Here is a 27,242-nt window from a genome sequence, read left to right as displayed (position 1 = left end):
ATTTTTGTAGTGAGTTTGGTTTCTCTATTTGATTCATTCAGTCTGGTTCAATTAGTAAGTCATCCCCTATTTCTCTGACATCTTCACTCACTATTTTTAAGGCACAACCACATTCAATGGCATTTATATACCACACTTTGTCTAACCATTTCCCAACCAACAGGCAATTGTTTATCTTGTATTCTTTTCTATCCTAAAGAAGTAATGCTATGGATATTTTGTTATACATGCTTTAGTTTTCTGTTTGTGCTCCTTGGGATACATGCCTACGCACAAAAGGTCAAGAATGGAGGAGTCTGGATATGACAGTCACTTTGTTTTTTGTATAAGTCAAATTACTGTTTAGAAGGATTGATCCCATTTACAGCTCCATCAGTAGTGTAGTCGTGTCCTTATGGCGTCTTCCAATATTTGGTATTTCCATTTTTGGTCATCTGTGGTAGGTTTTCTAGAGTTGTGTTGATTTGCATTTCTCTTACTATTAGTGATTTCCAATAACCTTTCCTATAGTTGCTATTACCTTGTAATTCGTCTGTTGAGGATTGTTTGTACTTATCCCTTGGAGAATGACTCAGTCATATATTTGTATGAATTCTTCAGATATCTTGGTCTTAGATATATATCAGACATACTGGATGAAAATATTTTTTCCAAATCAAGTTTCCCTGTATGTCCTAGTTCCATTGATATCATTAATGAATGAGCTTTTCATCTTATCATCTATATCAACTTCAACCTAAGGTAGCTATGAGAAATAGTCTGAAATAGTTGCTTTTCCTTGAGAAAATAAAAATGTTTATATACATCCTTAGAATATTAGAAGAAAAGCAGCTTTTCTTTAAAGTTGGAGAACTCAACAGAGGAAAGAAGCTATGGGTTTGAACTTTGTATTGCCTGCTATGTTTAAAAAAATTTTTTTTATCATTATTTAAACACTGTATTGAGGTGACGTCATAGGGATCAGTGACTCACCATACGATCTATGAGACAGATTGCAAAAGCAGGTGAGGTGATTTGGGTACTCAAGGAAACTAGAATACCCGTGAAAAATCACAAATGTTTGACAGTTGAATATAAGACCTCCTATGGCTTAAATGGATCAATTTTTCATGTTCCCAGCTAAATTGACAACTATAGACACGCAAAATAAGATAATTTTTCCTTCATTGAGTAATATTTATATCCCCAATAAAGTTTTAAAAATATTTTAAAGGCAAATTGATATCCACAAGTCATTAAGGTGGCATCAGCCCTTTCCTCATTCATTGTCTTTTCCTTCTTTAACACAATCATCATCCTCAAAAAATTTTAGACATTTATATTTCCTAGAAAATTTTAAATGTTTTTTGCTATTAAATATACTTCCAAGAAAAATGTTCATCTTTAGATGTATTTTCTGATTTCTTTTTGACATTGCCTAATTTCTTTTCAGTACTAGAATATTGATAGCAATGGTTAAATCTCATTTTCCTAAAAATTAAGATCTATGCTGATATCCATTTCTTACCTAGGCAATTATGATTGAATAATTTTTATGACTGATTCAAGATCATCAAATTTAAAGGTGGTAAATTTGATCCTCCAGTCTTGTGAAGTATCTGATTTGTCAGCTATTTATTCAGTATTCATTATGTGCTTGTACTGTTTTATATTAATAACAATTAGAACTTAAATAGAACCTAATTGTTTACAAAGTATTTGACAGATTTGATCCTCACAATAACCCTGCTAGGTAGGTGTTATTATGATTCCCATTTGACAAATGGGAAAACTAAAGCAGACAGGTTTAAGTGGCTTTCCCAGAGTTACACAGGTAGAAAAAATTTGAAATAGGATTTGAACTCTGTCCAGAATTCTAGCCCTGTTTTTTTTTTACTAGGCAGATGGCTATAGATAGTATTTGGTGACCAAAAAATGCATAAGGCTCAATCTCTGCTCTTAAGGAATCCATGATATTGTTGAAGAGTCACAATGACAATAATTAAAATTTCTTTAGCACTTACTAAGTACCAGGTAGGGCTAAGTGCCCTACAAATATTATCCCATTTGATCATGCACATAAAATGGTTAAATAATAGCCCTGGGAAGAAAAGGGTTAATTGTAAACATGTGCAGCATATTATTTACTTAAACATGTCTAAGAAGTAAGGGATATGAAATAGTAGCAGTTCACACTGATGAATGTTTACAAAACATTTTCCTTCTAACAACCCAATAAGAAAAATAGTACAAGTACTATTATTCCCATTTTACAGATAAGGAAACAGATTCTGAGAGGTTTCATAACTTACCACAAAGTCAGTATATATTACAGTCAATATTTTTAAACATACGTCTCTTCTGGTTTCAAATATAGTGCTTTTCTCATTACAACAAGGTAAAGGATGGAATAGGAAAGCTAAACAACACTATTGAGTCTTGAATTGAACTTCCAAAGAGGTACAGCATCTGGCAATAATGATGTACCTATTAGAACCTTTTAGGCACTGTGAGCCATGCCCTGCCCCTTCCACTGGGTGCTGTACCTACTCTATCCCCCAGACTGTGTGCCCACCCCTCACCTCCTTACCCTAGACAGGCACGGAAGAAAGGGAGAAAGTAGCCTAGTTGCTCCACTCAGGGGAGGGAGTAAGTGCTTCCATTTGGCTGCTGGGCAGAGGAGCAGGTGATGAGAGGTGTGTGGAAATGTGGAGGGAAGTGACTCCAGTGCTCCATTCATGGAGGGAGTAAACACAGAGGGGCAGGGAGATGTAGTGAAGAGGAGAAGAGAGCAGCTCTTTTCCAGTCCCTCTGCCTTTCTAGTAACTAATTATGGTGGGCATGGTGTGCATGTCCGCAGAGTGGTCTCTGTGTGTCATCTTTAGCATGAGTACCATAGGTTCACCATCATGGCTATATGGATAGGCAAAGACAAAAAGGGTCTTCTGGTTGGGGGGAAATGGCACAAAAAAGAGTTGAATAAGGAATTTGTTTGTGAAAATGTGTGAATAGCTTAGCTGGAGCAAAGCATTTAGTTTAAAGAAGAATGAGAGAGAAGATTAGACAAATAGAGGAACTAAATCCCATATATCTGCATGTGACTGCATTATACACATACGTGTTCATATAAATACATATTTTGGAAAGACCATTGGACTAGGAGTCAGAAGACCAGAGTTCATGTATTAACTTGCCATTTGTTAATTACATGAACATGGAAAATGACTTACCTCCATTCAACCTCAATTTTCTCATCTACAAAATGGAGAGATTAGACTAGATGATGTATATAGTCTCTTTCAATACTAATACTAAACAATCTTGTAGGGTACCCAGCTATTCTCCATTTCTCAGGAAAGTATGAAACCCAAGATTTACTTATATGAATAAACTCTATCAAGAGTCCCCTAGTTTTCTGTGGTCTTGTCCTTGAAATGGAATAGATTTTGGAAGAAACCAATGGTGCTAGGACAGGGGAATCAGCAAAGGTCAATGGGTTTTTCTGATACTTCTTGTGAATCTCTAATAACATGGGACAAGGAGATGCTCAGGGATAGAGAAGTGGAAGCTATGAAAGATTAAATGAGGGAACTGGGAGGAGTAACCTCTAGATCTGCTTGCTCAGATACCTCCAATAAATAGAGAAGCGTAGTGAGGGAGCTTGGGAGCCCTCCACATTCAATCTTCCTTCAGTCAAAAGGGAGGGTTCAATTTTATTCACTTGCCCACCAACTTTTTTTTCCTTTCCCTTTCCCTTCCAACCTACCAATCACTGGCTACCAACCCAAAGAACTGGGCAGGCTTTTTTTCCCTTAAATATATTTACCTTCTATGTTATTTATAACTGTTATAAAACTTGACAGTTGTTAGTTTTGAATCTTTTTCAGTTAGTTGGCTTCACTTCATGTGAGTTCAGAATAAAAGAAATCTTCCTTTAAAGAGAAGCTAAATATATTTTCCCTCAGCTCAAGGCCAGGTGGGGAAAGAGACATTTACACATATAAGCAAAAAGAAAGAGACATGTATATAAAGAACAGTTTTTCAGAACCTTGCAAAACAATTATGAATTGAAGGGTCTCAGAGAGTTAATAGAAATTCCCTTAGAAACCACTATCCAGAAAACTCTTTAGAATAACCAGTCTTGCTTGGCCTGAATTAGCTTGAGGAAACAGCCAACTCCTTATCCTGGGCTACCAAGTTGAAAGTCTGAAAGTCCACTTCAAAGAAGTAATGGGGAGGGTGCAGCTGGGTGGCTTAGTGGGTTGAGAGCCAAGCCTAAAGACAGGAGGTCCTGGGTTCAAATCTGGATTCAGACACTTCCTAGCTGTGTGACACTGGGCAAGTCACTTGACCCCCATTGCGTAGCCTAGCCCCTACTGCTCTTCTGCCTTAGAACCAATACCTAGTATTGATTCTAAAATGGAAGGTAAGGGCTTAAAAAAAGAAGTGATGGAGAAAGATCTCCATATGTGTAATGTTCAGAGTTGCTGAAAAGATAAACTGCTCAAGCCCCAATTTTAGGAAGGCTGACAGTGCCTGGAACTGTCATTGCTTGGTGCTAGAGGACTCCTGGACTTCCAAGGCACTCCCTCTGGTGGTTAGATTTACTTGGATCCATTTACCAAATGCATAATCTAGTATCTTCTTGTACCTAGATAGTATTTCCAAAACCTTTATATAAGAAAATCTAAAGGAGGTGAAATATATATCTAACTAAATCATTCTGACAACCACCTCTCTCTATATTTATACATATCTAAATATAGGAATACATACACACACACACACACACACACACACACACACACACACACACACACACATATATATATATATATATATATATATGGAGAGACAGTGTTGTGGAATGGAAAGGATATAGAATTTAGAGGCAATGGTCCTGGTCTCAGATTTTAACTCTTTTACTTAACAAATAAGCAAGAAACCTTTACTTCTCTGGATCATCATATCCTTTATCTGTAAAATTAGTGGGTTGGAATACATTATCTCTTAAACCTTTGCTATGATTCTGCTTAAAAAACACATCTGGAATTTGAGTGTGGTGGCAATAAAGTATTCACTTAGCTCAGTGGTTCTCAACCGTTCTAATGCCTGACCCCGCACTACAGTTCCTCATGTTGCAGTGACCGGTGGCTACTTCAAAACTGTCATTTTTCTCCAGTTATGATTCGGAATGTAAATACCTGATATGCATTATGTATTCTCATTGCTACAAACACAGAGGTTGAGAACCGCTGACTTAGATAAAATCAGTGTTTTTCAGGACAGGCTACTCAGGGTAGCTATATCAGATTGTGAGCATCCTCGGGAGAGGGTGTGCTATTTGGCTTTCTTGGTATCCCCAGCACTTAGCACAATTCATGGCTTATGGTGAGTGCTTTATAAATGTTTATCAGCTGGCTGGTTCTGAGAGTCCATAGAAATGTGTATTACTTCCCTTAAACCCCAAACATTTCTACATTTGCCCTCTGAGAGAGAAGGACTTTATTCAGAAAATGAAACAGATGCTTAGGTTTGGGGGAGCTGGCAGTGGGTTCAGAAAAGTTCCTGGTTTAGTATTGGAGTATTGATTTTAGGAGGACTAAGGGAGACCATGGTAATTCTCAGGAGAATCATGGACTCATATAAAGCTTTAGAACTAGTTATTGAAGAATTCACATATAATTTTATAAGTTAAAATATTTGAATGAATGTTCATATTTTGACAGATATAAAAAACTATGTGTACTTCAAATATTAATGGTTAATATTTAATAAGAAACAATGTTCTTTGGACCCATCTTCTACCTTAGAATTAGATCAAATCTTAGTCTCCAAGTTATTAAATTTTTTAATTAATTTGGGCATTTTCTCATTTTCTTATTGATTGCATAAGCTTGCATGTTAAATTCAAAAGATTTCAATTCTAAATATATAAGATAAAATAAAGGAAATTAATTTGTGCATCCTACTGTGACTATGTTTCAACTGAATATTTAGCAATTGGTACCAAAAAAGTTCACTTCAACAGCTAATCTAATCCCATTCTTCTAAACAAGGTAGTATTTATTTAAATTCAATTCAATTCAACAAGTATTTATTAAGCACCTACTAATCCTAAAGGGCAATGGTAGTTACTAGAGACATAAAGATGAAATCAAAGCAGGAGTCCATACTCTTTACAAGGATTTTCCATGTTCACAGATGAGTAAATTTTAAGTAATTCCAGAGAGGAAGATATACTGGGAAGGTCAGGAAAGGTATGAGATGGCACCCAAGATGAGTCTTTGACAAAACTAGGCATTTTAAAAGGTAGAATTGAAAAAGGAGCACTTTTCAGGAATAGGAATAATTTGTAAATAGTCTAGAAAGCAAGAGATGGACTATCTCATTCATGAAGGAGCAGATAGAACACTTTGACTAAAAAGGGTCAGATCATTTGAAGTGGTGAACAGAAAGAATTGAAAGAGCTGGTATTTGAAATGTCAGTCGTTTCGATTTTGTCCTAGAGGAAATAGAGAACTGCAGAAGCTCATTAAGAAAGGAAGGGCTGTGGTCAGACAGGAGTATTTAGAGTATTAATTCAAGTAACTGTATGAAGTATAGATTGGTCTAGAAACAGGAAAGCAATTAGGAGGCAAACCCAGGTGATAGGAGATGAGACTCTAAGCCAGTGTAAAGGCTCCAACTCAATCAAGCAAACAATGATCATCTATTGCATCTATTATGCTGTGTGCCACATACTTTGTCAGCCACCGAGGACAAAAAAGAAAGAATTGCTCCTCTGAGAGAGTTCAAATTCTGTAATGAAAACCAACATGTACATATCTGTGCATATACAAATAGACATGCAAAATAAGTACAAGATAGTTCAGTACTAAGCTTTACAAAGAAATTATGCTGTATAGGAGGATGCGTGAGGGTGGAGAGAGAGAGTATTGGGAGTTTTGAGGAGGAAAGAAGTGTGGAACAGCCTTTGTGGACAGTAGTATAAGGAAGACTATAGAAAGACTTCCTTACTACAATGAATGCAAAATGCAGATTAGATAACACAAATTTGTCACGGGAGTGGAAAGTTAAATGTGAGAGATATGATTTCAGTATAATCAATAAGAAATTTCAAGTGATTGTATATAGACAATAAAGAGGAATAACAATCCCAGGACAAAGCTAGAATTGGGTATTCTGGCACTTAGGGGAAATAAGGGATACAAAAGACTAGAAGGGTCTTGGGGAGGGCAAGAATAGCATCTCTCTCTTACTTAGGGTAATATTTTCCAATCCTACTTCTGGTACCCAAAGGCATTCACTTTTATAACAGTAAAAGTCAAGTTGAGTAAAGTTTCCTCACCTCCACCAGTCAAAGGGAAGTATCCATGTGTACAGCAGTAGCCCAAGTCTAGAAGGAAACATTCCTTCTGTGGATGTGGGCAACTAGTGAAAGACCAAAAGACATAAGGAAGGAACACAGACAGGAAACAGTAGACACCTTTAATAAAAGATAACTGTGGCTCCTAACCTGTATGAGTGAAATGATGATTTTGACTTCCTCCCTCAAGTGACTATCAAGGTAAGGGATTCCCCTTACCAAGCTGACCCCCTCTTATTGAAGGATTTTCACAAGGTTGAGCTATAATAGAAGCAGGGACTAATTAAAAAACTGGACAAATCTTGAATGAATGAATGAATGAATGAATGAATGAATGAATGAAAAGAGTGATTAAGCACAGGGATGATAATATAAAAATATAAAAAACAGCCCTACTTCTCAATGAGTTTATATTCTATTTGGGGAAGATTAAATGTAAAAGAAAATTCAACTTCAGAACAGAAAGACCCTTAAGTCCTAAGAGCGCTGCTTGTAGTAGATAGCAAAACCCAGAAGATCTTCGTTTGTTTAAGTTAATAATGCTAGGGGAATTCAGGTCACAGAAGCAGGGCACATGGTAAATCCTGGAATGTTACAGGAGGAAGTGGTAAGGCAAATACTGAGTCCTGGTGATCTTAGATGTCATTAGGAGGATTGCGGCTGTTGACTGCTATCTACTACATCACACTGCAACTCCTTCATTTCACAAATGAGAAAACTACAACTGAGCTAGATTTAATGACTAGCTCCAGACCACTACTCATCAGTTGCACAACAAGGGTAAAGATTTTGATCTCCTGTTTCCCTCTTTAGTACTCTTTCTCATAACACAGTATTCTATAGTGTGATCATAAATCTTCCCCTTGAGATAGAAGGTTGACTTAGGCATGTTGTTACAGTGAGTGTTTGGAACATGTAAGTTTTAGGAGTCAGGCAGAGTAGAGAAAATGCTGGATTTGAAGTCAGACTTCAGGATTCATGTATCACTTCTCTCTCTTTCCATCTTTGTGAATCTGAGCAAATCTCTTCTTCAAATGAACCTGAGTTTCTGCACCTACAAAATGTAGAGACTGGATTAAATGGCTTATAAAATTACTTCTGGCTGTAAATCTATGTTTGGGTATTTAATTGTATGAAAGCAGTATAGTAAAAGAAAAAGTAAAGGCAGAAAATGGCAAGGTTGGGGGTGGGGAGAGTTCTAGAAGAATGATGCATGCAATGACAAAATAGCCTGCTCAGAAAATGGAAATTGAGAAGACAAAACCTTATTAATTGCAGTGAGTTATCATTAGGAAAGGATCATAGATTTAGAGCTAGAAGGAAACATAGAAAGTTACCTAGTACAAACTGTTCATTTTACAAATACAACTGATGCCCAAGGGCAAAGTGACTTATCCAGGATCACATATAGAGGCAAGATTTGAAGCTAAGTCTTCTGGATTCTAAGTCCAGAGCTCTATGTGGCTAGATGCCTTTCACTAGTTCCAATGCAGTTGAAGACTATTTAAAAACAGTTGCATTTAGAGTGTTGGCAATTACATCCAGCAAGGAGAGGTAAGAAAAAAGTCCCTTTTAATAGAGCTATTGGAATGGACTTTATTGGAGTAAGCAATGACCTTGAATTTATTTTGGTAAAAGAGAATGAAGTTTCAATTGGAATCACATATTGTGCATGAGTCCTTGCTTGAAAACTGGCAAGCTCTGGGGGAAGGCCTTTTTTTTTTTGCCTGTGGATGAAGAAAGATTATGCCATGCTAAGTTGAATTTAGTGACTTATTGTAAACTGAGGACCTGTGAACGGTAATGTATGAATGAACTCGCAAATTGTTTGGGTCCTTCAATTCTTCATACTGTGGAAAGCCAGTTTTCCAGGTTAAATGACTCACTAAGCTGTGATGGCCCACAATGGAACAGCAAGGCACAGAATAAATGGGTGGGAGTAGCATAAAGTGGACTCTGTGGAGCCTGCCCATATATTTTCTTGCCTGCTCCTAGCCAAAGGAGTAAGTGATAACATTTGGGTACAAATGAGATGATGAATGCTTTGGCTTAGATTGTCCAGAGCTGGCATGACATATCAAAACCAAATTGGTCATTTGGTCTTCCCTCCACCCCAGAGGGGACATGAAGGAAGAGGGCAGAGTGCTCTAGTGATTGAAGATACAACCTCCAGGCTCCTCTTCTGGGGAGGGGAAAGATGAGTTGTGCTTCCTTCCACTACTCTGCTTTTTCTATTTTATCTTTTCTTTCCCAAGTAGATTGAACATCATAGGTGCACGTACCTAGGTTTGGACACATCCTAATGAATTTGAGAAGTATAGAGGTTCTGAGTTCAATGAATTAAACCAACATTTATAAAGCATCTAGCATGGATCAGGTACTATGCTAAGCACTGAAGATACCAAAAGAGTCAAAAGACAGTAACTGTTCTCAAGATGCTCACAGTCTAATAGAAGGAAGGAAGGAAGGAAGGAAGGGAGGGAGGAAGGGAGGGAGGGAGGGAGGAAGGAAGGAAGGAAGGAAGGAAGGAAGGAAGGAAGGAAGGAAGGGAGGAAGGAAGGAAGGAAGGAAGGAAGGAAGGAAGGAAGGAAGGAAGGAAGGAAGGAAGGAAGGAAGGAAGGAAGGAAGGAAGGAAGGAAGGAAGGGAGGGAGGGAGGGAGGGAGGGAGGGAGAGAAGAAGGAAGGAAGGAAGGAAGGGAGGGAGGGAGGGAGGGAGGGAGGAAGGAAGGAAGGGAGGGAGGGAGGGAGGGAGGAAGATAAGAAGGAAGGAAGGAAGGAAGAAGGGAGGGAGGAAGAAAGGAAGGGAGGGAGGGAGGGAGGAAGATAAGAAGGAAGGAAGGGAGGGAGGGAGAAAGGAAAGAAGGGAGGGAGGGAGGAAGGAAGGAAGATAAGAAGGAAGGAAGGGAGGGAGGAAGATAAGAAGGAAGGGAGGGAGGAAGGAAGGGAGGAAGATAAGAAGGAAGGAAGGAAGTAAAGAAGAGGGGAGAGGAGAACATAAAAAAGGAAAGGTAGGAAGACAAAAGGGGGAAGGAAGGAAGGAAGGAAGGAAGGAAGGAAGGAAGGAAGGAAGGAAGGAAGGACGGAAGGAGGGAGGTAGAAAGGGGAAGGAAAGGGGAGAGAAAGGGGAAGGGAGGGAGGAAGGAATGATTAAAATAGCCTTTAATTCAGGATTTTCTTTTGTCTTAAAATATCAGTTTATAAGGCTTAAGTAACTTTGATTCTGAAAAAGAAGGGTGGTTTATTTCTGCCAAATAGACTATGAGTACACTAAAATCCTGGAAAAGTGTCAGATGAGTAGCACCTACCACATCCCTTGAAAAATTGCTTAGTGTAAATCATTACATTTCTTATATACAAAGTTCACCCCTTGCCAACAGATTGGTTTCCTTTTGCTCAAGTTCAAAAATAATACTATATTTGAAAAACTAAGTCAAAGGTCAATCTACATGATGTCTGACTTGTGATCCATTTGGGCTTTTCTTGATAAAGATACTGGAGTTGTTTGCCATTTCCTTCTCCAGCTCATTTCACAGAAATTGAGGCAAACAGGGTTAAGTGACTTACTGAGAGTTACAGAGGTAGTTAAGTGTCAGGTCTATTTTGAACTCAGATCTTCCTCTCTCTAAGGCATTGCACTCTATACTCTGTGATCCAAGTTTCCCTACTGTAAATTGAAGAAGTGCTTTAAGCAAGGAATTTCAAAAATCTTGTGTGGCAGCAACATATTTGGAAAGAATGTTAAATTTGGACAGAAAAACTTCACATGAATTCTCACTGCATTCCTAACTTGCTGTGTGATGGTGAGTAGATTATTTAACGTCTCTGGGCTACAGTTCTTCATCTGTAAAATGAGAGATTTGAACTGTGTGACCTTTACTCTTTTCTAGCCTCAAATCTATAATGCTCAAGTCTTTCTTTTTACTAGTCAAGACTCCTTGATCCTTGTAAACATGTGCACATAACCCTATGATTTTATCTAAACCACTCACTCAGCTTCCAGCTTTGAAACTGATTAGTATTCTTTTAGTCCTTAATGAAGCCCTGTTTCTGTGGTTGTATCTCAAAAACATCGCCACTCAAATAGCTGGGGGAAGGAGACTTCAACGGGGAAAACATCTTTCTTGCTTTTCTTTTCCAAATGGGTGGCAGCTAGAAGGTAGGTCAATCTGCAAGAAATTAGGCATTTTGTTTGGGAGTATCGTGGGGACAAGCTGGGATGCTTCTTGGAATATAGATTGTCTTAATGCTAAGAATTATAAAATCCTTTCATTGTAATGAGTTATTTTATTCTATAGCAAGGGGATTGAAAATAAGATCAGCAATTTTCCTAATCACCCTCTAATGAAAGGGGGAAAGCTGCAATGGCATTAGAACTTTCTTACAGTAGTTGTATTTGGTACAAGAGAGAACAGTAATTGAATATTATCAGATGGCAAATGAATGCAATGTTGAAAGGAATTGTGAATTTTGCTACTGTTTATTTCAAAGATCCCCAAGATGCTAATGCTGCTTGAGAAGGGTGACAGGGAGTTCAGGGATTCATTGTCAGGAACTGTAAGTTTGATTTGTGTTACCCTCATTTATACACATGATGCACCAAAATGATCGCGGACTACAAGGCACGATCAGACTATGGAGCTATATTATGGACTCTTCTTTAGGTTCTGCTGAGAATTGCTCAGTTTGGGAACATACAATGTTCCCTATATGCTGATCTAAAAACTTACATGAGTGCATTTGGACATGCATGTGTATATATGTTTTAAAACATCGTTTCATCTAAGCAAGACTTTCATTATAATGAGGCACTGGAAGGTAATGCCTAAGTTAAGAAAGTGTTTGGGGCTGAGATTTGTGCCTTAAAAAACAGAAGAGTGCAGGATAACTTTTAAAAGAATTTCACATCATCCTCTTTAGGAAATCTGAATTTGATCCATTTCAGAAAGGGGAACAGGTTTGGTCAGTTCAATTTGGGATGACCACAGATCCTGGGGAACACATTGCCATTCTCCACCACTTAAGGTTATTAGAGGATTGTGACTGGATTCTCCTAATACCTCTCTCAAATGAAACAATCTAGCTAGAGCCCCCCCCCTTGCTACATGAAATGTTTGAATAGCAGTACATTTTTAAAACATGTTTCTCCCCCCCCCCCCTTTTTCCTACTGTTTGTAAGATACTCTTGCCAGGGTTTCCGGTTTCTTCTGAGAATTAAACTACAAAGCAAGTATAACAAACAATAAAATATCTTCTTTACATTGAAAATAAACATATTTTATGCCAGTCCACCCTCCTCCCTCCTTCTCCCCCAACAACTTCTGGATTTCCTGTTGTGTGTGTGTGTATGTGTGTGTGTGTGTGTGTGTGTGTGTGTGTGTGTGTGTGTGTGTGTGTTTTGATGCTTCTCCTCAGTGGCTTGGGCTGCCTAGCTCTGTGTGTCTGTCTGATCAGGCTGCCCTCCTCCTGCTCTTCCAGCTCTCCGTACCTGGGGCACTAGGACCCAGGGAGAATCTCCCTGCAAGGCTTGCAGAAAGGCAGTAAGACTCCTCCTTATCTCCAGTGTCAAACTTGACATCAGCCTGCAAGCGGAGCATGGTAACTTCTCCAGCAATCAGAGCTCTCCCCCTCACATCAGTGGCATGCTTCATGGAGATATGCTCTTCTCACTGCCCTCTGCACCAGCAACATGGATTGTCACATCTCCATCCTCCTCTTTCTCATCTGCTCAGCTCGCAGCTGCTTCGGGGAACTGATTCTGCAGCCTACCAATGAAGGTAAGCACAGGACAGGCACGGCAATCGAAACTCTCCCACTCCTTAGCGTGGTACGTCGTTCTGATGGAAACCTTATTCGCTCTTTTAAGGTGGTACAGGAGCAAACTGCACTGAGCAAACTGAAGATGTGCTTTTATTTTCGTTTGAGAAACATAAATCTGCAGAATGTGTTTTCAATTGGATGCCAGTTCAAACAATTGCCTTATTTGCACAGCATGAAGCAGAAAAAAAAGAAGAAAGGCTTCAGTTTGCACACCGCAGTATGTTAATTGCCAAATAGCCCAAGAAGTGTTTTATTATCTAATTATGATCGTGTGGTCCCTAGAGAATAAGTTTAGAAGAAAAGAACCGTACTTTTCTCTTATGTTCCAATCTTGATCACTCCCCTAGAGATAGCTTATGGATACATTCTAAGAAGCTCGGCTCTTGGCTCTTTTATTTTGTGGATGGACTGAAAGGAGCTTGGAGTAGGGGAAAGAGATTTGCGGGTGTTTATGTTGGGACTACTTTAGTGCCTAGATATTGAAGTTCTGTGCATCTTGCAAAGGTGATGCTTCCCTGCGTGGAACAGATTCGTACTATCGTCAGTATAACATTTAGAGGAATCTCCAGAAGCTTAGCTTTGAATATGGGCTAGTGAAAATAAACAAATATCTGAAATTGTGGCTACATTCCAGGCAAGTGGGGATGAATTAGCAAATGGGAAGCTGAGAAAAAAGATAACAAAGTGAATGGCACTTTACCGATATTGAATTTTCCTTCTTACAATGGATGCACATAGCTTTTCACCTGATAAAAATGCAAAACCAATGTCAATGGCTTCTAGCTTTTCTGCAATACTGCATACTTATTAGGTACTTTATCATTTTCTAATCTATCTTTCTAATCCATCTCGAAGATAAAGTTCATGTCGAAAATCTTGAACTATTACGTACATTTCATTGAGTAATTGGGTGCCTAATGAAGATCTTGAAGCTTTGATGTCTTATTAATAATTATGATTTTCAAATGATAAAATTAAACAATTGCTCTGGTGACTTACAAATATTTTACATGTAATATAAAGATCATTTTTAAATTATTCACTTAGCCATTTATATTAAAATCAATACTAAGTTTTTTATCTGTAAATATTAAATGCAATGGAAGATTCAAAAATGTTTGGAAACTTTTTCATTAAATAAGGAAGATTGCCAGTCTTCTTGCTGACCTACTTTCATTGATAAGGAAATAATAAAATTAAGCTTCTATTTGTAGGGAATTTGTTTAGAGTCTGACCTTTTAAATTATGGGAGATAATGTATAACATTTTACAAATCTTTCTTTTTAACTTTCATTCTCTGAATTATGAAACTGAATATGCTAATATGTAAAGATCATGAAAATCATTTTATCCACTACAGCAGACATCCTTGTAAATCAAATTAATATAGTTATTTGCAAGACACGGCTAACTATTCTTCTTGAATGGAAGGCTGTCAGGATCATTTTTTATACTGGATATGGTATCATGAGTAAAAATAAAATTTGATGATTTTTATAGTGGACAAAGGGGTTAAAAGATTGTGCATAATTTAAAATAGAAAACAATATTGTGGTTCCCACATCTGCTTGATAAGTGGTATTCATCTGGGAGATTAATAAACTATAAGAGAACTGCTTTTAGTGATAATATATGTAAATAATCCTCAGGGTTTTTTTTACATTTGCAGAAGACATAACTTTCTGCAAAACTGCAAGATTGATGCTCTAAGAATTAGACTCATAATTAACAGAAAATGTTGGAAAAAGGAATAATGAATTTCAGGGAGTGAATTATTATTGAAACTATTGTATATATAGAGAGATGTGCATATACTCAACCAATGGTTGAAATCGTATTATATATAAATGTGAACTTACACGTGTTTAAATTCTACTGTAGGTGCAGCCAAGTATTCACAAATATGGGCATATAGATATATAGGAGTGTTCTTTTAACATTTGGATAGGATATGTACACAATAATGCATGATTATATTAAAGAAAATCATTTGCACTATATTTCCTTATGACGGTTCCTCTATTATTCTTAAGATAATAAGTAATCTTTCCAAAGAACTGACCCAAAGACAACTTTTCCTTTCACTTATAGGCTTATTTATCTCCTCTAGAACAAAAACTAAAATGCAAACTTTTGTGGATATAAATAAAGCCTATTAGCCCAGTCTAAGGTTTGTGCAAATGTTTGATTAGGAAAAAAAATACTTAGTTTCTGTACAGTTGTGTTAGACAGCATGAAACTTCACAGATTCCACATCACTGGCAAATCAAACATTGTCACATAAAACACAAATGCCATTTTCTGAAGACCTTAATTTGGACAAATTAAGTAACTTCTGAAAATGTGTCATTTTTCTGATAATATTAATGGTGTATTTTCCCCTGGGATGAATAATAATTTTGATATTTTGTTTAAGGAAATATTGTACAAGAAAGATTCGCATTGAACTTAGTTTTCTTATGAAGTGCAGGACATACTTAAGCCTTAAAGTGATATATAATTGTAAGCTACTAAAGAACTTAAACCCATTTATCAGATCCCATTTAGAAAATTGTTTGGATTACCAATTTGATTTGTACTCATTGAAGGAGTATGTTCTTTGGATAGTCTTTGAAGTCTCATAAAATAATGAATGATGAAGCACTGAAGAAAATGTCTCAATCTAGTCATCAGATTAATTATTTCTCTGATCTTTTCTGATTTAAAGATAAGGAAATTAATGTAAAAATGGAAATGCTTGATTTCTAGAACAACAACTAAAGTTAGAGATAAATTTAAGCAGAACTCTACATCCATATATATTTGCATATTACTTTATAATTAAACTCTCTGGGAAAATAGTTTAAAAGATATATTTATAATTTGCATATTTACAAATCTAAACCCTTAAATATGAATTTGAACTTAAAGTTTGGATTGTAAAATCCTTTTATGTTTCTCAGGGTGATCTAGCATGTAGTCAATAGTCCCCCCAAATGAAAAACTCCTTCCTTCTTTCATAGGGAAAAATGATAATGCAAGAACTTTATGGTAATTAATATTTAGATTTGCATCTCTTTCTCTTGTCTTTGACCCTTTACACACACACACCCTCCAGAACCTTCCCATGGATTATGAGAATGGACAAGTAAAAAAACTGTAAGAAAACAATGGTGAACAGTTTATTGTTGTTGATTTTGTCCCTTTTAGTATGGGACCAAATATTAACTGAACACTTTACTATTTTTTTAAGCTTGCCTGTTTGAAGTTAATTGAGTCAAATTTATTTATCAAGATATAAAACACTGTTTTCTTTACGGTAAATGTTCAGGCATCTTGTATTGCCATGACATTGACATAGTGCAACACCTCAAGAGTGAAATTAAATCTTTAAAATTCAACATCATAAAAATTAGAACAATATAGTTATGCATTACTCTAATAGAAAATATTTCTGAAAAGGCCTGGACATTTGGTATGCAGATAATATATTAGTGGTTTAAAAATAATAAATCACATGTCCTTGATGTAGTATATACAAAATCATAAAAATATGTGACTCCATGAAGTGCTATGTGGAGTCATTTCTAAATCAAACAGAATTCCCAGCTCATCAACTCCCTAGGTGCTTGGAATTTTCTGATCACTTTGTGGCTTAGTTTAATTTAAAATTTAAAAGGAAATCCAGTGAATATACAATAATTTCAGCGTGAGCTTTGCTTTAAATAACAGGTAAACACCAATAAGAATGAATAGATTTCTAATGTTTTTATTACTGCGGTAGAGACATTCATTTTGAAGTTCTGAACTAGAACTGTTGGTCTTCAGTATTTAGATGCACTGAGCTTGAAAAGTACATCAAAAACTCCAACACCATCATTTCAACTATGAACAATACACAAATTTATTTAAGAATACTTATCCGTACGTAGGTCCATCTGTAATAAACCAGAGACTCACATAGGCTTTGGAAGATCTGACATTTTTAGTTCCATAGCATGTGCCTTTTTTCTAAGTGTTACCTATTGCACACCACTGAATGAGTTGCATATTTCTGTAGTTTAAGAGTTTTGTTCGGATCTTTCTGTAACTGTGCTGTTTGCCTGGGGGTACTAGAAACCTTAATTTTACTGTTTTATAACCCACAACAGTTAACACTTGACCTGGGTCATTAACAGGATTATCAGCAAATTTGTTTAAGCTTTTACTGACAACCTGAATTGCTTGGATAATATTTTGACTGTGCAGACAGGAAACTTCTTGTAACCTCTCAAAAGTACAGCAGAAAATGAACTTATTCTGAAAATATGATTTCCTAATTCAATCAGTATTGATCAAATGTTTACACACTAGGAAGATGGGGGAAATATTCATAATGGCTGAGCATACCCTGCTTTGCTAACACGACGATGTTTTCCACATCTTAATATGCTGAATAGTTGATGTCAATTTGCAATTACATGACTTTACAGCAAATTATGGCATGGTAGAGATGTTTTTCCACCTTTATTAATAGAATGTATATAATTTTCTTTCTTATATATTCTCAAAAATCAGACAATGCACAATTTACATTTAAATGACTATAAGTACTATGATAGGGAAACTATTTTATAAAACTTCCTGAACATTTTTGTTAAAGAGATCATGGATATGTTTGATGGGAAAGATATCCCTGATACTGAATGAGAGACAGACAGCATACAATTAATTCTGCCATAAAACAAACCAAATTCAAGACAAAAAAAAAACCCTCTCAAAGTAAGTTTACCTCGTTAAAGAAAAGAATCCAAATTGTGGTCTTAGAATTGTTGTTCTTCAATAACAGTAAAGTTAATTTCATATCAAGTTTCCTTTTCAGAAAGTTTTTACATTTTCTTCTTGAGTTGCCCAGCAGGTTTTCAAAGTTTCACTTTGGTTCTTGAAAATACTGAGTTCTAAGCAGAACTTTCCTGTTTTTATTCATGCAAACACTGAGTTAATAATCCTTTAATACTCAAAAAGGTGTTCTCATACTCAGGCCATTTTTACAACTTCTTGATTTGATGCATTTTCTTGGTGTGTTGTCTGAAAGACAAAAGTATGGATTTGGGGTTCATCAGAAATGTACACTCTGATGTATTGCAAAACATGTACTAGGAAAAGTCAGTTTCTGCATAGGATATTTTATTTCCTGACTTCATAAACACCAGAAGCATTTCAGATAACTGGAGAAGCATACGAAGCACAGCATTTTCAAGAGAAACCAAAGTGCCAAATCTTATAGGTTTATATAAACCCAACCCTAAAAAGTGAAAAGTCCTTTCCGTTATCTGTGATGTGGCCTGCTTCCCTGTGTATCTGAACAACTTTAGAGTCATTTTGTTTGGCATGACTGTAGTTTGTTGAGGGTTAGTAGGTATTTGAGATAACACTGAGTTGTGCAAACACTTCTGCCATGTACTTTTTAGTTTTGTAAATACACAATAAACCCTCACTCTATCCTCCACCCCAAACCTGTGTTCCTAGTTGTTTTCCTGTAATCCCCATTTGATGAAAGGTTCAGCTGCACGGATGCAGGTGTTCTCTTTTTGGGTTTTCTCTTCAGAGATCTGGATTTTATCACCAGTGAGGGTCACTACCGAGCTGTTACCCAATGCACAAGTAGCATTCCACAGCTTTTTCATATCAAAGCTTGGCTGGTGGCATGAAACATCCATTATGGTGCTCATCCAGGTATAACATAGATCGAGCCTGGCCCTTGATTTCTTTAAGAAGTTCAAGCGTAAGGGGCTATGCCGTATATTCGCCTTTTTGTAGTTGAAGCAAAATTGGGTCTCATCAAAGTAATACTGGAGCACTTGTGAAAACTGAAGACTGAGCTGCTGAATTAATCAAGCAAGGAAAGATGCTCTGTTTAGAAAAAAAGTTCAAGGCTGGGGCATTTGTGCCCTTCTACTGTCACCTCTGAGGCATGGCTACCAGATGCTTAATATCATGTACCAGTGGAGCCTAGGCAAGAGGGATCCCCACAGGGAAATTCACTTACTGAATATTTTACCTTCTGCCAGCTTCACTTGGTATGAAAAGACGCTCAGTTTGTTAAAAAAAAAAAATCTTTACAAGTGGAAAGAGAGCAGAAATGGGCCATGAAGACAAAAATCTAAATAGTATGAGAGTTCTATTATCGGAACACCTCAATAAAATGCTCAGAAAACTCCTGTGGAATCTCAAGCCTCTTTGCCCCACCTAAACATCTAAAGAATTTGCCATAATTGCTAGATGGGCAATTTTAGCAAAATTCAGAATAGTGATCTAACTCTTGTCATTTGATCAGTAAGTATCTAGTAAGCAGCCACTTTGGTGCAGACCCTGTCCTGAGCAAGATATTTGCCATCCATGTTAACCAGAGCAAGCTTTCCCCCTCAGTTTTATGCACTCTGCCACACATCTCCCTCACCCTCTGGCCCCCAACTGCCCCCCATACACACTTTTCTAACTACATAAAAGGTATTTGCTCAAGGAAAAAAACTTAAGACATTAACCAAAAAAATACCTCCCATTGTGCTGCCTGGGTGAATGCATATGGAGGAGGATGGAATAAAACCGCTCCACCAAATAAAGCCTTAAACTTGGAGTGATGTTATTAAACTGGAAGCCCTGAAAGTGGAAACCTTTTTCCCCCCCTCATTTTCTAAACTATGTCCTGCTGTTCCAGTCAAAGCAAAGGGCGAAAATCCAAGTGATCTACTAAAAAAATGCTGAAGTCAGAATAATAGCAGGGCGAGAGAATAAAAAAAGTGGTAGAACTGTACAAGCAATTAAGCAAATAGAGGGGAAATAGGGGAAACAGTGTTTACCAGGATGATAGAGCAAGACTTGAATGTGCTTCCTTCTTTCTTGTGTAACATCATTCAGGTCATATCTTTAATTTAGGGTAAGTTTCAAAGTTTACTTTTCAGAAGAGAAAAGTTAGTGGAAATAATTCAGGATGGGGATAGGCATCCACCCCTAACAATGGAGGCACCCTGCGGGCTTTTCAGGACAAATAGCTTCTTCCACCACTATTAAGGGAAGCCTCAAAGGTGGTACAAGTGGAGACTGTATTATGTAGCTCATCAAGTCCCAGGGAGTGCCCCTCCAAGTGTGCTCCCTCGCTATCTGTCCCCTTTCCCTACTGATGGGCTGCCTATTAGTGAGAAAGCTTGCTCCAGGTTCACTGAGGAAAATGGTGTATTGCTGCTTTTCTGCCTATGCTAGTTCATTAGATAGCCTTGCTTTGGGGAAAGAGTATCTTTCTGCTGGCATTTGGGCTGAGGGAGAACTAGCTACATCCTCTAATTAATATGCATATATAAAGTAAGCCTGCTTGGCTTTGCACATGTGTATCATTCATACACATTTAAAAGATAAGCCTCAGTGCCTAATCAGTGGGAGGAGATGAGTTGTTTTCTGCTAGGAGCTCTGCTCCCCACCCTTCAGTGTGCCTGTGTTCCCTCTGTACCCCAGTTGGGCCCCTGCTTTGTGTGTGTGTCCCTCTCTCTCTCTCCCAACCCCCAGGAGCTGAGAGCCCTAGATCTGGCTGGCTGCCCCCACCCCCTCCTATTCTTGCTGTTCTTTTCTCAGGGAAGAGCCTCTCTCACTGTAGAAACTGAGAAGCTCAAGCCCTCTGGCTCCCTGGGGAGCATGTGTGTGTGTGTGTGTGTGTGTGTGTGTGTGTGTGTGTGTGTGTGTGTGTGTGTGTGACTGTGTGTGTGTGTGGGGGGGGTTCTTCGTGAGAGGAGGGAGGCTGGGCTCTGCCTAGAAAGTCTTTTTATCTGTAGATCTATGCCTCAGGAGCTCTTAAAAACTGGAAGCTAGGGTGTCAAACCTGCACTTCCCTGAGCATATTCCCATTTGGAAATGAGACCCATGGAAATGTCAGTGGGTGTCAGAAATGTAGAGTTGTTGGGATTTCAAAAGAAACAACACATTCATTCTGGGATTGACAAAAGAAGAGTCAGCCCCAAAGAGGGTGGCCACCTGGGAAAAGGACTGAAAAAGGACTTGCTCTCAGACCTGGGATCCCCTTTAAGCCCTGGCTTGCATCCTCGAGATGGGAGTCCCTCTTTTAATCGTGTCTATACTTCCCATTTCTCTGTGTGTAGTTCCCAGCACCTCTGTGGAAAAAACACTCCAGCCTTTTTTTTTGAAGACCCGCTCTTCTTTCTTCTCGGGTATTACTTCTTTATCAGGAGCATTAGATCTCACCTTTAAGTGACTATGTTATCTCTGTTCATCGCAGCAGATATTTACATTGTTCCCAAGAGTAAAAAGGTGATCCGATGTGCCTTAATTTACAGTCATTCTGTGGCTCCAGAAAGCTTCTTTGCAAACAAACCATGCCATCCTTTTACATAACACGCTTGTATGGGCACTCCATGTATAATGTATTTATTTCTAAGTGCTGGATAAGTCAGGGGACCTGGATGGAGTCCTGGCAGGCTTGCTTGCTGTTCTCTCAAGTATTTCATGTCAAGTGGTGTCACTTTCCTCCTCTGAAGAAGGACGAAGTTGGACGAGATCGTCTGGAAGACCCCTTTCATCTCTAAACCTTAGGATGGATGAGGAGGGGGTTTGGAGGGAGAAGATCTCGGTTTAGGCTTCCCTGTGTACTTGGGAAGTGAAAGCACACATTTTACGACCTTCCCACTCCCTTTCTCCCTTCACTACAAACGGGGGCACACACTGTTTGTATCATAGTCCCTCCTTACAAACAGAGGCTGTTACTTTGTTGTTTTATCTCTAGTGCCTAGCACAGTCCTTGACACAAAGTTGGTCCTTCATAAAATGATGGTTGCTTTATTCCCTGGGAAAAGTACCCTCCTGGGGGCTAAACTTCTTTGGGATTCTTTCAGAGGGAAAGTGGGTTTTCACTATAGAATGCCATGACATAGTAAGGAGGAACATTTTTGTCAGAGATAAAACATTTCTCAAAATTCTCTTTCTTCCTCTTCCCCTCTCATCTTCTCCAATTTCTAAAGATAGATGCAAAAATTCTTCAGAGGTCGAATAAGAAATCATAATTTTTACTTTAGAGTTTTAGACCATCCTTTGTCTATAAAAAGAACTTTATATATTTAGAAGCTTTGATAGAAGGTAGCTAGTTATATGGCCTTGAAAAGAAAGTAGCAAATTAAGTCAAGGGCAATTATATTTTTCACATGGACATTTCAGCACATATGTTATTCATTAATTACCTCCATAAATTCTGTTAACCTGGCAAACAGCAAAAATAGCATATTGATGACATCAGTTTTTCAAATCAAAGTTTTAGTGTCTTGGTTTTTTCAAAATGACATGAACATTTTTTTCTACTATTATTACTGTGTTCACACGAAAGCACTTAAGTAGCTTCCTCCCTGATACACTCTCATAAGAGTCAATGAGAAGGGTGCGAGCAGAGAGTTCTTGACCTTTTCTGTGTCATGGGCTCTTTGGTAGTCTGATGGAGCCTTTGGATCCCTTCTAAGAATCCTGTTTTCAAATATATAAAATATAATTACAGAGGAAATCCACTCTATTGAAATAATCATCCAACTATTTTAAGAAGCAAGTTCTTCGATGCCAGGTTAAATCAGGATGCCAACTCTGAGTCTTCATTTTGTCCTTGATTATGGACTTGCGATTTTTACCATGGGATGTTCATTCCTTGACTGTAGAGGTTAAATAATTTTTCTCTTTCTATTCCTAGCACTAATACCTGATAGTAGGCACTTTAGAAATAAGTGCTGATTACTAGTGGGTTATTTCAAATTCTTAGCTTACTTTAATCTATTTTATTTGAAAGTTTGTGTTCAATTGGTTTGTTATTCCCTAATACAAAATAAATCTTAACCTGTTATTGTCAATTCTTAATATTGTGAAGCTTTTGCCTTTCTCCACTTTTTTTTAAAATTTAGGATCTGAGTAAATCTTTGTAAACATGGTAATTTTAAAAAAAATTAAAGAGTGAGAAAGAGGCATTTATGTAGCACAGTAGATAGAGCACTTCACCTGGAATTGGGAGGACCTGGGTTCAAATTTGACTTTAAACACATTCTAGCTGTGTGTGACTCTGGGCAAATCATTTAAGCCTGTTTGTCTGGCCTTTGCCCTTCTGCTGTGAAGTTGCCAGCAAGGCAGAAAGTAAGGATTGAACAAAAAAGAGAGATTGAGAGGGGGTCACTTATTTGGATGTAATTTTATTGGGATATTTTCTCTAGATTAGCTATTTATTCATCTAGGGAAAAAATCGCCTTCTGAATCCTAGAATTGAAACTGCCTATTTTAGGAAACATTTAGGCCTTTATTTTATTTTTTACATATGGTAGAATCGTTTTCTTACCTAGATGGGATTTTAAAATGTCCATGACTATCTCAATAGGGCTCAAAAGAGAGACGTAGCACATTGTTAACAGTTAACTATATTTTTGTTTCCGGATTTTCCGCCCTAACTTCGTCATTTACACACACCTCGAGGTTTCACATGGGCTTAGCTCTGTGTTGAGAAAGATCGTATCCTCGGACCTACATATTCAAAATCCAGCAGCAGAGTGTGCTGCTTCTTTTGAGTACAAATGAGGAGAGGAAAAACTGGCCATCATCTCTCTAATGCCCACTTGGCTCATTCTTGGCGGCTGCAAAAACAAGTGCCAGTTCTGATTGCATATCCTTGGTAGCCCCCCACAGCCCTGGGTTCTTTGATCATCCTTCATCCTCCTTCAGTGGACCCTTCCCCAGAGCATGGGCTCAATTCAGCTCCCCTGAGTGAACAGATCACTTTGGGGAATTTGGAGAAAATCAGACTCAGTCTTCCGAAGTACAACTTGGCAGTGAGGAAACCCAAATCCTGACTCAGATTTTTGCAGCTCTTTCAGTCTACATTTGTACGATTGGGTTTTGCTTTGGAACATTGCTAATCAATGATTTTCAGAGAAGGCATAGAGCTAAGGAAACAGTTGAGCTGCCCGTTGACCTGTAAAAGCATTGAAGGGATATTTAAAATGAAGCCAATGAAAACAGATTATTGATTGACTGTAAGAAAGATGTGGATGTGTGTGCACTTGTATATCTACATCAAATATGTTAAGCTATTTCAGTGCATTTCGATGTCTTAAATAAATATAGCATGAAAGGGCTTTTTCATGGGGCGACTTTAATCTATGGGTGGCCTTAGGTAATCATGTTCGGAAAATGATCACCCTCATTTGAACTTGGAGACCTCAAGCTGCTAATGTGCTTCTAGAAGCCTTTGTTTAAGCAGGGTCCTGAAAGCAGCAGTTGTCCTAATATCCACCGGTCCTAACCTAAAAGAACAGATCTTTGACTCTCGACAGTGGCTTTTGAGCAGAAGCTGCCAGTTGCAATTACTTGTACTTTTTGTCTTAACTTTACTGAATTAGTAAAATTAGGCCAGGCTCAGCAATTAGTGGTTTTGAAAAACTTTGAGGTTCAACTGCTCCCCTTTCAGAGCTTTTATGTTTTAAAGCACAGATATTTCCTATTACAACCACAAAATGGCTTTATGGGTAAATCTCCAAACACCAAAGAATGCCATTACTTCAAAAAATCATATCCAAATAATTTGCATATATTTTGTGGGGAATTTAAAATGACTTAATTGATGAGAAATCAAAAGGACTGCCCCTTTAAAAACTCCCTCCAGCTTTACCTCATTCATTTTTTCTCCCAACAGTGAATTCTTGGAAATGAGCCAGAGGAACTTGCTTATCTTTTCTACTATCCCCATCTTTTACTCCTCACACTGATCGAGAAGGAAAAAAAATGAATGCCAGAAATTCTGGGTATGAAACCCAGAATGCATATATCAAGGTGCAAACAAAAATAAAGAAAGCCACTTTCAAGGCAAAGGATTTCCATTCAAACTGCCCTATAGCATGATATGGTTGCATTTGCAGTTTGCTCTTCAATTCCTCAGAATAAGCTTTATTCGGGGATCAGAACCCTCAGTTCATTTGAGCCTCAATAGCGACTCTGAAGTGGCCATCTCATGCACGAGCCAAGTTGAGTTTCAGAGCAGCCAAATGAAGGGACTTTCACAAGGTGTTTGAACCAGTTACTGGGTGGAAAATGAACTTAGTACTCAAAATAGGGATTGAATTTAGCTTTCAGTGCATCTATTAGAACAACAAAGGTAGAACCTGTTAATCCTTCTGAAAGTCACAAGGTACAATCTTTGAAGAGTAAAAAAACTTTAAATATGAGGAGCATAAATAGATTTGGGCATATTTTCTAAAAGAAGAAACCAAGTGCCTAGAGGCGACAAATCATTTGAAATTGAACCCTGGGTCATCGTGTCATTGGTTGGTGATCCCTCTGGAGGTGGAGATGCAGTTTTCTTTGCTTTACTACTGTTTTACCTGCAAAGAAAGCCATAATTTTCATTGGAATAGAGATGGTCTAATCTTAGTCCTCTGGCAGAGAATGTGTTCTCCAGTCACAGACATGATACTTTAAATCTTTTTTTTTCTTTTTTTAAAAAAGAAACATCACTTTAGTTCTTAACTTTGCAGCTAGGTGGCACACTGTATAGTATGCTGGACTGGATACCAGAAAATGAGTTCAAATGCTGTCTCAGACTGGGGAGGGGGAGGCAAGTCACTTCACCTATCTGAGCCTCAGTTACTTTACTTGGAAAAAAAGAATAATAAAAGCCCCATATATAAAAATGCATTGTAAACCTTAAAGGACAATCGTTCTGTAACCTTTAAAAACTCTTTCCAGAGTTCGCCTTTTTTAAGTAGAATTGTTGCCGTCACTCGTGAGTAGTTTAGGAATAAATGGGAAAATGGTGTCTGTTAAATTTGTAATATTCTTACCAATATCTGTGTTTTAAACAATTAAAGTGAAATATTGCCAATTCTGTTCTCCTTTCCCACCCCCAAAGCCAGAGAAATCAAGGCTCAGCCCTGCCTTGTTTTGTCTTGAACTATCTAGTTCACACTAACATCCATAGCATTTTAAATGAAATGATGTACCTTTTACACTGAGCAGTCAAGAGATTATGTATTGAAAAAGAATCCCAAAGTCTGCAGAAACCAAATAAATAAAACATTCCATTTTAACAGATTAAAATCCCTAAGCCTTGGAGAGCACCCTACTTACAGATTATATTGCATAGCCTTTTTAAAAAGCCAGCACAGAAGAATGTGGGAAAAAGAATTCATATAAAACTTTGCTTTGATACCTAATTTTTCCCCAATGAAATAATCAACTTTTATTTGTATCAATTTGTATCATTAACCAATTTTGTATTTGTAAAGGATATCCCTGTTATGGCAGCATATGAGTTTTTGTTTTTGCCTTTAAGAAAACAGTAACACAAAGAGCACCAACACTATTAGGCAATAGGCAAGTAGCTTCACTAGTCTCTTTTCCTATCTTTAAAAGGGGAATTTACAGTTTTTCCATTATCAATTTCACAAGGTTATTGTCATCAGGAAAGCACTTTGTGAGCCTTGAAAGGTCATACGAGTGTTTGCTTTTATTGGGTTTTGCTTTCCATTTGTCCTCAAGTCAATTAATTTGTCAAAATCGGATTCTCTAGAATGTTCTGGAACAAGATTTCTTAACCTGGGGGTTACAGAATCCCTAAAAGCCATGGATAGATTTTAGAAGGGTCCATGAAATAGGAAGAAGGGAAAATAGTACAGCTTTATTTTTACTAAACTCTGAATGAAATTTAGCTTTTCCTTCAATTACAAATATAGGTAAAAAAGATATTGATCTGAGAAGGGGTCCATGGATTTCTTCAGACTGCTTGGAAGGATCCATAACCCCCCAAAGTTTAAGCAATGCTGGTGTAGAGCAATGGTTTGAAACTGCATCAGAATGACATCTCCCTAACAACAGTGGCTCTTAGAGTAGGTGAAGTTTTGCTGGAGACCCATCCTTCAGTTTTCTGAATACAATATCTACATTTTAAATAGTGCCTAGTGATGTTTTTGATACTCCCTAATGATATTAAGAACTATTATCATCTTCTGATAGCTAAGATTTTGGGAATAAATTCACTCTAGAGTCTGTGTTGGAAATTCACTAAAATATCCAGCTATCAAATACAATTGTTTGTGTTTTA

The 27,242-nt window shown here is 37.6% G+C and overlaps 1 protein-coding gene across 1 annotated transcript in view; it reads left to right on the top strand.

Annotated features, from left to right (window-relative positions):
* Nucleotides 1-12,896: 12,896 nt before the first annotated feature.
* Nucleotides 12,897-27,242, top strand: part of EPHA3 (EPH receptor A3) — a 397,715-nt gene continuing 383,369 nt past the window's right edge. Inside the window, exon 1 of the mRNA XM_007500776.3 lies at nucleotides 12,897-13,122. Within this exon, the coding sequence (XP_007500838.1) occupies nucleotides 13,035-13,122 (88 nt within the window). The 5' untranslated portion in view covers nucleotides 12,897-13,034. The remainder of the gene's footprint in view (nucleotides 13,123-27,242) is intronic.

Source organism: Monodelphis domestica, chromosome 8 (assembly GCF_027887165.1).
Source record: "Monodelphis domestica isolate mMonDom1 chromosome 8, mMonDom1.pri, whole genome shotgun sequence".
NCBI classification, from domain to species: domain Eukaryota; kingdom Metazoa; phylum Chordata; class Mammalia; order Didelphimorphia; family Didelphidae; genus Monodelphis; species Monodelphis domestica.
This window is presented reverse-complemented; position numbering and strand designations above follow the sequence as displayed.